This window comes from Aethalodelphis obliquidens, unplaced genomic scaffold (assembly GCF_003676395.1).
Source record: "Aethalodelphis obliquidens isolate GAN/ISIS:26980383/991018 unplaced genomic scaffold, ASM367639v1 scaffold11, whole genome shotgun sequence".
NCBI classification, from domain to species: Eukaryota; Metazoa; Chordata; class Mammalia; order Artiodactyla; family Delphinidae; genus Aethalodelphis; species Aethalodelphis obliquidens.
Window position 1 is genome coordinate 37434529 of NW_020837955.1, and position 12253 is coordinate 37446781.

Consider the following 12253-nt stretch of genomic DNA (forward strand, 5'->3'; position numbering starts at 1 on the left):
TTTAGTAATTCTCTGACATATGTCATGGTATCTCATTGTGGTTTCAATTTGCATTTCCCTAATGACTAAGATGTTGATTGCATTTTCATGTCTGTTTTGCCCTCCATATATCTTCTTTGATATATAGAATCCTAATATAGAGCCTAAAACCATAAGACTTGGAGAAGAAAAAAATATTTGTGAGCTCAGGTTAGACCAGTATTTCTTAGATACAAAATCAAAAAGTATGATACAAATTGAGAAATTGAACTTCATAAGACTAAAAACCCGCGTTCAGAAGGCATTTTAAGAGAATAAAAAGGTTGCCGCTGCTTTTATTTCATTTTGTAGAAGAGTATGCTGCGTCTCATAAAGATGAAGTGATTGGCCTAAGGTTACTCGCCTGGAACACAAGGGTCAGACTTTGAACCAGATTGTGAACCATTCCAGGTTGCATACTCTTCAATGGTTATCCTCTAGTATTTCCTTGCAATGTACCAGCCTCAATTTTCCCTTTAGAAATGGGTGCAACCTTTTAAAGCACTTTCCAGTAACTCAGAGATGGTGAAACACTCTGAAACATTTTCAAAGTCCAAAAAGAGAAGAACAAAGACAGGCATGTTTAGAAAAAATCTCAACAACTTAAATACTCAGAACAGCTCCATCAATAGACTCAACACTGCATCCTCGAAGTCTATGAAATGATCACTCTTCAGCCTCTTAGGAGGAAATGGTGAGGTGTAGTCTAGAAAAATGGTTTCCAGCCAAGACTTCAAAGGAGGTCCTTCCCTCACAGGTGCTCAAAGACCCCGCTGTGTTGGCTTGTGGAGGAGGCCAAGTCTCCAAGCTGGGGCCATGAGAACTGTCAGGTAAGACTGGGCTGGATAAAGTTTGCGGACTCCCTAACGGCACCAATGGCAAGGCTCACTGGACTGGCGGTAGGAGGAACCAGCCCCTCTCCACCTCCTTCACTTTACTTCTCATCCCTCAGCACAAAGCTTCATCTCATCGTGCTTGCAAAGTCCACACTGAAGGCAACTTCTCTTGGATCATCTTCTAAGTCTGCCAGGCTCAGCCCCACAGGGATGCAGAGTCCAAGATAAATAAAACACATCTTAGCATGTGCTCACCGCAGTCCTCTCCACACAGCTCCTGCACACACGAACCAAGGTTAAAATAAGCACCAAAGGAGATTTTGAAGGGAAAAAGAGGATGCAGATGGGTGCTCAGAGAAGAAGCTGGTAGAAGGGAAAGAAAAGTTAACAACAATTCGCTTAGTCTGGAAGTGTCAGGAGGGACTGTGGAGAAACACAAGTATAATAGGAGGTAAAGGGGCACCATCGTTTCAAAGCACCACTGCTTTTATAGACACCAATATTTTAATCAGTATTACACCATACACAATATAGATGAATTTTCCGTAGATATCTTTCTCTTATAAGAGAATTCACAGTCATTACTAAGCATTTTGTATGTGTCAAGCACTTTCTAAAAATTAGTATATTTCATCTTTTAACAGTCTGGAAATGTTGGTATTATGATCCCCATTTAAAAGATGAAAAATTTCAGCTCATAGAGTTTAGGGTCTTAGACTTACTAAGTGGCAAATCTAAATTCAAACTCAACCATTCCACTGTACCTCAGGGAGGTTTCTGTCATGAAATGGATAAAAGTCACTGGTATAAACCAAATTCTCCCGGGGTGGGGGAGGGGAGAGGGGGTTCATGATTAACATAGAAAAAGGAGGTAGTTTCATGTGAAGAGACCACAGTAGGTAGGAAGGCAGGAGTGGAGGATACAGTGAGGGGTGGCTGAAGGTTGGTGGAGGGGTTTCTGCAGGAAAAGGGAAGCAGGAACTTGGGGGCATAGCAAAGAGTCCCTAGGTCTTTGGTCGGGCTGCCTGCACCTGAGCTGCTGGAGTGGGATAACAGAGTGTGTTATGGGGACTTTTAGCTATGGGCTGGCTCTCTCATGCAATCATTTCAAGCCAGCCGAGGGCACGGCAGGGGGTGGGGGTCCTCTGGGTGCTCAGCAACAGTCAGACTCTCCTGCTCAGGGACCCCAAGTTAGGTCCATTTGCTCCTAGGAACTCTGGTCCAGCTGGTAGCCTCTCTTCAGTCTTCCTGGACTGTGGCTTTTGGCTGAAAACAAACGTGGCACCCAGACTGTCTTGTGGTCACCCCAAAACTACCTGAGCCCCAGGCTCACCTGGGGATCAGCTGGTTCCAAAGCACAGGTAATGCCAGATCTCCCTGCCCTAGAATAACTGACTCCAGGAATTCTGTAACGCTGCCAAGACATTTCCATGGGGATTGTGCAAAGTCATGTCTCCAGTTTCTAAAACTGAATCTACCTTTGGTCAGGTTCAGGGTCAGGAGATGAGAAGAGAAATCAGCAGGTTAACAGGATGACCTACATTACCACTCAGGACTGTGCTTTTGTCCTTCACAAGACCCTCAAATAATATCCATGTTCAGCCCTTCTTTACCCCAATCCAGAGTTAGAGTCATCTTGAGATTGCACAGTACAGTTTTATACAGAAATTCTTCATTAAAAAAGAAAACCCACAGCCTGAGTTTTGATGGCAGAAATGTGCTATTACAGGTTCAAGAGTTTCTTCTCTTCCTCCCATTTTCTCAGTCAGGAAGGACATTCCACTGGCCATGCAAAGGCTCATCAGTAGATTGAGGGGATTTGGAAAATACAAGCTAATAAGGTGCATCTGTGAATTGGAGTAGCAAGCAAGACGAAAACCAAAGAAATGTGTCATCTGAGCTGGTTCCCTGCACATCCAGTTGTCCCCAAGGCCCTGCTTCCCTCTTCTCCCAAAACAGCATGTCCTCCAGAGCCCTTAAATGTCAGGGGGGAAAGGGACTTCCCCAGATCATAAGCGGGGCTAGCAGGGAGAAAAGGTGGGCGGTGGTACCTGTCTACAGACGCTGTTCCTGTAGACCCAACATGGGGGCTATTCCAATTCACAGAGTGTAGTTAACTTGGGGGCTTATACGTGTATTCCCCCCAAACATCCCCCATACAGCACAGGCACGGGGTACACCTGTCAGGGAGACACATTTCCTCGTGGGGCTTGTGGAATCTTATGAATCAGACTCAGAGACAACCTTAGCGCTTGAAGGGAGCACAGAGGCCCAATGACGTAAGACGGTTTTATCAAGATCACCTATAAGATGTTGCGAAGACCAGATCACGGGTTCCTGCTCCCAGGCAAGGGCACGGTCAGCAGAGTAGACACACATTCCACACGCACCAGGGTTACAGCAGTCCACAAGGCTGCGAGAATCACCGTCTTCACAGGGCTGACAGGTTGCTTCTGCAGCCCAGCCATCCTCTTTTTCTGGGAACAACCCGACTGCCCTTTGTAGAACCACCCTCTCCCCCATTCTCCAACCATGTTCTTAAAATGTGCGTGATCCCCTCCCCCCGGCCCTGGAGGTGGACATGTGACCCAGGCCCAGCCACTTGGAGCACTGCATCCCCTGTGCCAAAGACATTGGGTCAGAGATGGGCATGTCCCCCTGTGAAATAATAAGAATATATATTTATATTTATACTTATATTATTTATATTTATATGCGTGTGTCTTTGCTCTCCGTTCCTGCTAATATTTGGTCTATGACCCTGGTTCCTGACACACAGAGTTCCTAAATCCCTTGGAACTTCCTGGGTGAAAGGAGCACCTTTCTTTTTTTTTTGTTTTTTTTTTTTGCAGTACGCAGGCCTCTCACTGCTGTGGCCTCTCCCATTGCGGAGCACAGGCTCTGGATGCGCAGGCTCAGCGGCCATGGCTCACGGGCCCAGACGCTCCACGGCATGTGGGATCTTCCCGGACTGGGGCACGAACGCGTGTCCCCTGCATCGGCAGGCGGACTCTCAACCACTGCGCCACTAGGGAAGCCCCACCTTTCGTTTTTATGAGGTGACTCTGGGTGGGCTTCTGGATGGGGACTGCTCACTGGAAAGATGAAGCCATGATTAGAAGCTTGGGACTTTCAGCCCCACCCCCAATTCTCCACAGAGGGGAGAGGGGCTGGAAGTGGAGTTAATCATTGATCATGCCTATGTGATGAAGCCTCCATAAAAATCACTAAAGCATGGGGTTCAGAGAGCTTCCAGGTCAGTGAGCACATCCACGTGCTAGAAGGGTGGGGCACCCCAACTCCACAGGGACAGGAGTTCTTGTGCCCGGGACCCTTCCAGACCTCTCCTTATGTATCTCTTTATCTGGTTGTTTATCTGAATCCTTTATCATGTATTTTGTGATGTAATAAACTGGTGAACATAACAATGTTTCCCTGAGTTCTGTGAGCTATTCTAGCAAATTATCAAATAGAAAGAGGAGGCCGTGGGAACCCCAAATTATAGCCAGTCGGTCAGAAGTGCGGAGGACAACCTGGGACTTGTGACTGGCCTCTGAAGTGCGGGCAGTTTTGTGGACTGAGCCTTAACTGCGGGTAGATAGTGTCAGAACTGAACTGAATTGTAAGACATCTAGCTGGTGTCAGAGAATTGGCTGGCATGGGAAAAAAAACCCACACCTGGAGTCAGAAGTATTCAGTGTGAGGGTAAAGGAAAACAGCATGTTTTTCCTAGGCACAACCCGAATTTGAAGAACCACTGTCAATCCAAAAAGATTTCTTGGAATTATTAGGGGAAGGAGCTCTCCTCTCCTGGTGTTGAGCTGGTAGGATGGTCTGGTACTGCTAAGGCTTATCCCCGACAAAATATGTTGAGAACCCTCCCACCATGAAGCAACTTCAGAGAAAATCAGAGACAACGTATGAAGAAAGATTTCCCATGACATCATCTGCACCCAGATCCAACTATGCCTGATGTCCACTCACTCCTTGAAGTTTCAGCTGCATCGAATGAATTCAATGAATTCCTTCATACCTTAAGCCCATTTCAGTTGTGTTTCTATCACTTGCACTTAAAAGAGCCCTGACTTCTATCATGAGGATGACCCTACGTACCCCCTTCAAATGGAGCTACCCTTGAGAAACAAAGTCAAGAAGGAACAAATCAAACTCCTTTCCTATACAGGACCTCCACTTACACTCAGACCACTCCCAGCTGTCAGTTCTCTCCTCTTCTCCACCCCATAACCAACGCTACTTCCCCTCCCCTGCTTGCACCTCACTTCAACCCCCAATATCCCAAGTCCTTCTACTTTGCCAGGCCATTTTAAGCAGCCATCCCCGTCTCTGTCCCTTTCCCTCAGAGTCATTTTTGGTGCCAGGAGCCACAACTCTGTGAGGGGCCTCTCTCCTAGTCCCTTTCCTGGCCCCAGGGGAACACTTTTCCTTCCTGCATCCCTGCCAGGAGAGAAGAATTAGGCAGAAGCAACATGTAGCATCTTATCAAGCTTTTCTAGGACATAAAAGGAAAAAAAATCCCAAGAAATATAGAATACAGCTTTTTCTTTGGAGGACTGGTAGACAGTGGCAGTTACAAACAAGTTTAGAAGACAGAAGTTCCTTTATTTGAATCGCTTAGAGACAATATTACTTGTTCCCCCAAAAGGTTAGTAAAAAATCACCCAAAATGTGATCTTGGTAACCTCACCTCTTCTTAGAGCTCATGTTCCCCACTGACAGCCAGTTTTGGGGAGGGGCTTAGGCTGTAATTGAGTTAAATGCTTTGAAGAGATTGGATCAGACTCTAAGAGTTGAAATAAAGGTACTCCTTGTTTTCCAGAGTTATCGATAGGATCTTAGAGGTTCTATGCACTGGGTGTTTGGAGGTGGGGTGGGAAAGAGCAAAGGAAAGGAAAGGAAACTCTAGCAGAGCTTTAGGTCAAATCAGAAGTTACAAACTCGTGCCCACAAACCCCAGCCATTATTTTTATTTGAATTAGTGACCAACATGTAACTCCCATAACAATCCCAATTTCTGGCTTTTCTTGAAAACCTAGCAGAGCTAGTAACTCCGTGTGGTGCTCGGTAATTCCGGGCTGGGAGTACACGCTACAGATGCCCTGTTCCCGGCCTGGCACACCCAGCCGCCACCCCGTCCAGCATCTCAGCTTGAATGAAAGCAAGATGGCGTCTCCTCTCGCAAATCACCGCCTGGGAAGCCGGTTAGGGCACGCGGGTCCTGTGAGGAGTGACCGCAGCCTTTCTGCTGGTAGGAGAAGGGTGGCAGCTGTTACAGCAAGGCCCTGCCTCCCCCCAGACCTCCTTCTCCCTGAGGGTCCCCCCAGCCTCCCAGTAGGCCTGTCCCCTCCACCCCACCCTGTGCCGCGCACGGGCTGGTACAGCCACACTCTCGGGCTTGGAAAGGTAGGCCTGCGTGGGCCCGATTAACCCCAGACCGTGTGGAAGAGGGTCTGGGGCTGGCTCAGACACCCCTTTTCCTAAAGAAGGACTCCAAATAGAAGATGGAGATTGGGAAGTCCTAATTCAAATCTTTCTTTAAAGAATCTTAAGGAAAGGAAGCCCCATGACCCTGTGAAACAGCCTATAATCAGAAAATGGGAGGGCTGCATTTCCGCCGGTGGCTCAGTGATGCTGGCTGTTCCCAGGGGCTGGGTGTGAAAGATGCCATTCCGGGGCTGGCACACCCTTTTCATGCCCCTGTGAAGAAGAGAGAGATGGTGCCTCCTCTCACAAACTGCTGCGTGGCCCCAGGAGCCCCGCTAAGACGGGCGAGGGATTCGCCTTTCAGGGAGTGCGTGGGGATTTGTAGAAATGACTCTCTGACCTGGCCTTGCACTAATACCTAGTTCTCCAGGGCCTCTGGGGTTCAGGAGGGCAACTCCTCGTCGTGTGGAGGCTGGAAATTGGCAAGTGGTGACAGCTAAAGGAACCCCTAGAAGAAACTCCCATTTCTCTCGCCTACAGTTATTTTCTATCGCCTGATAAATGTTACACCCAGAACTCACGTCAGGAACAAGAATGTAAATCAGCCTCTGGCATTTATGCTGAGTGGGGTGACTGACAGTAACTTAAGTGTGTAAGCTGATAGCGTTAATTTTTCAGTAGATTGACGCATCCCCAGGAGAACACACAGTTTCTTTTCGGGTCACAGCTACTGTCGACCACATTTTTCTTCCCACAGAAGGTACATTTCTTTTTCATAAGGATATTAGGATATAAACGTTACATGAAGCATAGGATACTTGCCTTTTTACGTATATTGTAGAGATACGTAAACAGGCAAGGACTAACACTTAGCTAATTATAGCCTTTGGTTGGTTAAACCACGCTGGACAAATCCTCTGTACGTCTGACAGGCACCAGTTGGGACAATTGTCACATCTTTGAATCCATTTCCAATGTACAGAAAAATGCCATGCTTAGCCCCCAAAAGTATAACCAATTAATAAATGGTAGCATAGGCTCTGCTCCTGAGAAAATGATGACTTAGGCTTTCTTCCCACTAGCACAAAGGGGAAGTAGAGGGTTTTTTTCGTGAAGACCCTTAAGAGTACAAGAGAATCCTGCTTGAAGACAAGCTTTTGTTTTTGTTTTTGGCGGTACGCGGGCCTCTCACTGTTGTGGCCTCTCCCGTTGCGGAGCACAGGCTCCGGACGCACAGGCTCAGCGGCCATGGCTCACGGGCCCAGCCGCTCCGCGGCATGTGGGATCCTCCCGGACCGGGGCACGAACCCGTGTCCCCTGCATCGGCAGGCGGACTCCCAACCACTGCGCCACCAGGCAAGCCCTGAAGGCAAGCTTTTAAAATGTTGTAACAGCACCTGGGTTTTTTGGTTTTGTTTTTTGGCTAAAGCTAATGGATTTACTCAGCTCGGTTCAAAGAGACGTGGCCTGAATATGGGTGGGATAGATGGGGGAGATCCATGGCAGCCTTGATGAGTCATGGCCTTGACTTCAGTCCTATCTAACGAGCGGAAAGGAAGGATTGGCTTGGAAGCACCAGAGGGCCTGTTTCCGGAATAAAGCAATCACCAGAGATGTCTGCAGGGAACACGGGCTGGGTGTGGTGGGAGAACATGGCCTACAGATCAGCGTCCACTCTGTGTGCATTGTCTCTGCGGGTCCGGCAAACATTTATTCACCAAATATTTGCTTTTCTGTCTCCAGGCGTATTGCCGTCCTGCTTTTTGAAGTCACAAACCACTACTCCTAACGTCCTCTTGTTTTTAGCTGAAGATGACATCAAGGTGAGGGTTGCAGCCATTTCAGTGACTTAGCTTTCCTGGGCCTCTCCCACGTACCTGTGTTATTAAACTTTGGTGTGATTTTCTCCTGTTAATCCGTCTCATGGCAATTTAATTCTTAGACCCGCCAGGAGGACCTAGTACAGCAGAGGGGAATTTCCCCCTCCCTGACACCACCAGCTTAGCTGGACCTCCTCGGGGTGGGGGGTGTGTTTTTCCCAGAACATCTTATTCCTCCGCAGTTAGAGGACACCCATCTCCTAATCTCACCACCCCCCCCCCCCCCCACCCCGTATCCCTTCAGGAAGGCTTCAGATTTACTGGCCTCCTCTCTCCCTCCAGAAATCCACTTACTTGGACCAAGATGTTTACATCCTGTAGACCTTTTTCCACGTGTCCTTCCTGCGTGACTTTGACCTGCAAATTAGCTGAGCGCATCCGTACATTTGACAAGGAATTACCTCACCTGATTTCCTGCACCTGTGAGCTCATGGATGGTCTATAAGCCACAGCAAACCCACTAGGGCACCACTAAGAACACCCCGAAAGTGCCATTTCCATAAGGACAGAAAGCAGCTCTTGGCAGGAAAGAGGTCTCTACAGGGCCCTCCCCTTTGTCCTGTCACTAACTTTAAACCGGGCAGCCCCATGCTATACTCGTCTCCGGCCCTAGCACACCACTCAGATCTTTTGATCACACAGTACACCTTGCCTAATCTGTTGGTTCTTTCCATAGATCGAAGAAGTAGAAATGAAAACTAAGTAATTAACAGATGACAAGGTCTCTTCCCCAGCTGCCCCTTCAGTAATCTCGTGAACAAACTGTGTGAAAAAGACAGCATCTAAAGAAAGATCACGAGGAATCGACAAGCCTGCACACAAGCCTGCATGCAGTGGGGGAGGGCCACGACTCTGACCCCCCATCTCAATGATTAACTGAGATTACTTCCCTTTTTCCTTTTGAAAACTGTCAAGGCCGAGCAAGATCTTCAGAGGTGGTTTCTGGGGGACACCGAGTCCACCATCTCCCCCAGGTTGCCAGCATTCTAATTAAAAGCAACTTTCTGGGCTTCCCTGGTGGTGCAGTGGTTAAGAATCCGCCTGCCAATGCAAGGGACACGGTTTGGAGCCCTGGTCCGGGAAGATCCCACATGCCGCGGAGCAACTAAGCCCGTGCACCACAACTACTGAGCCTGCGCTCTAGAGCCCAAGAGCCACAACTACTGAGCCCACATGCCACAACTACTGAAGCCTGCGCGCCTAGAGCCCATGCTCCACAACAAGAGAGGCCACCGCAATGAGAAGCCCGCGCGCTGCAACAAAGAGTAGCCCCCGCTCGCCGCAACTAGAGAAAGCCCACGCACAGTATTGAAGACCCAATGAGCCATAAATAACTATATAAAATAAATAAATTTATTTTTTAAAAAAGATGGAGGGGCTTCCCTGGTGGCGCAGTGTTTGAGAGTCTGCCTGCCGATGCAGGGGACACGGGTTCATGCCCTGGTCCGGGAAGACCCCACATGCCACAGAGCGGCTGGGCCTGTGAGCCATGGCCACTGAGCCTGCGCGTCCGGAGCCTGTGCTCCGCAACAGGAGAGGCCACAACAGTGAGAGGCCCGCATGCCGCAGAAAAAAAAAAGGTGGAAAGGCAATGCAAGCAAAATAAAATTTTAAAAAAACAATAAAAGCAACTTTCTACCAACATCTCTCCCTCCCCCTCCCCCTCTCTCTTTGATTTTCAAGTGGCAAGCAGCTGGACCTGATTTGGTAACATTTCCTCCCCTGCTGTACCCCTGGCCTCAGCACAGTGCTTGGGGAACAGTAGGCTTCAGTCAATCTGTTAAGTAAATGAGTCAATGAATAGAAATGTTCAGCCCAACTTCAGTTCACTTGCTGTCCTCCAGTTACCTGTGGTCCAGGATTCCTTGTAACCAACAGCGTATCAGGGAGGTGAGGGGGCAGAGATCACTGGGGTCTTCACTAGTGCAGGGCATCAAGGTGGTGAGTTCAGAGCATCTTCCACTCAGTCCTCACATGCATGAGTCAGTTTCCCGGGTTGCCTTTCTCCGGTTGCAGGTGCGTTTGGCGACCAGCACCAGTGCCCCTGGGTCCACCTGTCATCTGAGCTTCACACTGACTTCCTGTGGGCAGTGTCCGCCTCAAGGCTCTGTGTGGCTTGCATCTCACACTCGGGCCCTTCTCTGATACCCAGGAGCCCACCAGCCCTCACACCAGCTTCAGCTTCCTGTCCCTCATGTGGATAACAGCAGGAGGCATCCACCTGCTTCTCAAAGATGCTGGGGGCGTGAACCGCCGTTGACAACGGCAGCAACCTTGTCTTGGCCTCTCCTTCCTGCATCACTTCCCCAGCTTCCTCACTCCTGTTCCCTGGGATCAACCCCCTAATAAACTCCCTGCACCCAAGTTCTTGACTCAGACATTACTTTCAGGGAACCCCAAACCAAGGCATAGAGTTAGACAAAATATCCCATTGTGGACCCTTTTCTGCTCCAAATTCCCATCTTGCAAACCTTTTAATTATCCATCCTTTTACTAAATGCTATTCCCTCAAAATTTCTGCTTCTCGATACACTGAAAAGAACTTAGGCAAGTTACTGACAATTCCCAGGCCTCACTTGGCCCTCAGTAAAATGGAATAATTACACCAATCTTCCCATTTCACTGCTGTCTTGGGGGACAGCCTAGGCAAGCTGATGCTTGAGCAATGCTTTCAAAGGGGCCAGAATCGCCAAAATTAGGTTTACAATTAAATCCTAAAGTGTGTCCTGCAGTTTCTTGATTTAAAAAAAAAAAAAGCCTATTTATCTTCCTTTCCTAAGAACTAAAGAATTTTTCCACTCCATTTATTAAAAAAAGTTTTTAACATGCACACTTTTATTTATTTTATTTATTTATTTTTTTTGCAGTACGCGGGCCTCCCACTGCTGTGGCCTCTCCCGTTGCGGAGCACAGGCTCCGGACGCGCAGGCTCAGCAGCCATGGCTCACGGGCCCAGCCGCTCCGCGGCACGTGGGATCTTCCCGGACCGGGGCACGAACCCGCGTCCCCTGCATGGGCAGGCGGACTCTCAACCACTGCGCCACCGGGGAAGCTCTTAACATGCACATTTTTAGACAGAAGGAACCACTCTGAAATGTTTCCATTACTTCTCAGCACAAAGCCATGCTCCCGCTCTCTTATATTTCTTGGAATTGCATATGCGGCCTCTGCCGAGCTCTCCGCGGTCCTGGAGCACCGGCAGGGCTCTGCTCAAAACCGAGTCTGACGCGTGAGGTCTGGCATGATCCTGCTCTGCTTTCCTCCTTGCCATCATCTGTCTCTCCTCACCTGATTGTTTTTCCTCTCTAACGGGGGATCCTTTTCTAGCTCCTCGAACACGAAACACCTTGTGTCTGTCTGTGCCGTTGTACAAACTGTTCCTTCTCCCCGGAGAGGCCGTTCTTCCTCTTCCTCTCTCGGTCTGCGGGGTGGACTAGTTCATCTTCCAAATCCAGCTGAAGGTCACCTTTCCTGCCCTGCACCACCCCAAGTCATCAAAGAGAATTGACCTGCCTCTAAAACTGCTATCAACCATAAATAAGATGAAAAGACAACCCTCAGAATGGGAGAAAGTATTTGCAAATGAAGCAACTGACGAAGGATTAATCTTCAAAATATACAAGCAGCTCATGCAGCTCAATATCAAAAAAACAAACCCAATCCAAAAATGGGCAGAAGACCTAAAGAGACATTTCTCCAAAGAAGACATACAGATGGCCTAGAGGCACGTGAAAAGATGCTCAACATCACTAATTATTAGAGAAATGCAAATCAAAACCACAATGAGATATCACCTCACACTGGTCAGAATGGGCATCATCAAAAAATTCTACAAACAATAAATGCTGGAGAGGGTGTGGGGAAAAGGGAACACTCTTGCACTGTTGGTGGGAATGTAAATTGATACAGCCACTATGGAGAACAGTATGGAGGTTCCTCCAAAAACTAAAAATAGAACTACCATATGACCCAGCAATCCCACTACTGGGCATATACCCTGAGAAAACCATAATTCAAAAAGAGTCACGGACCACAATGTTCACTGCAGCTCTATTTACAATAGCCAGGACATGGAAG

General features: G+C 48.3%; 1 protein-coding gene across 1 annotated transcript in view; it reads right to left on the reverse strand.

Annotated features, from left to right (window-relative positions):
* Positions 1 to 353: 353 nt before the first annotated feature.
* Positions 354 to 12253, reverse strand: part of CPXM2 (carboxypeptidase X, M14 family member 2) — a 148719-nt gene continuing 136819 nt past the window's right edge. The window contains exon 14 of the mRNA XM_027112864.1: positions 354 to 1131. Coding sequence (XP_026968665.1) covers positions 1106 to 1131 — 26 coding nt within the window. The 3' untranslated portion in view covers positions 354 to 1105. The remainder of the gene's footprint in view (positions 1132 to 12253) is intronic.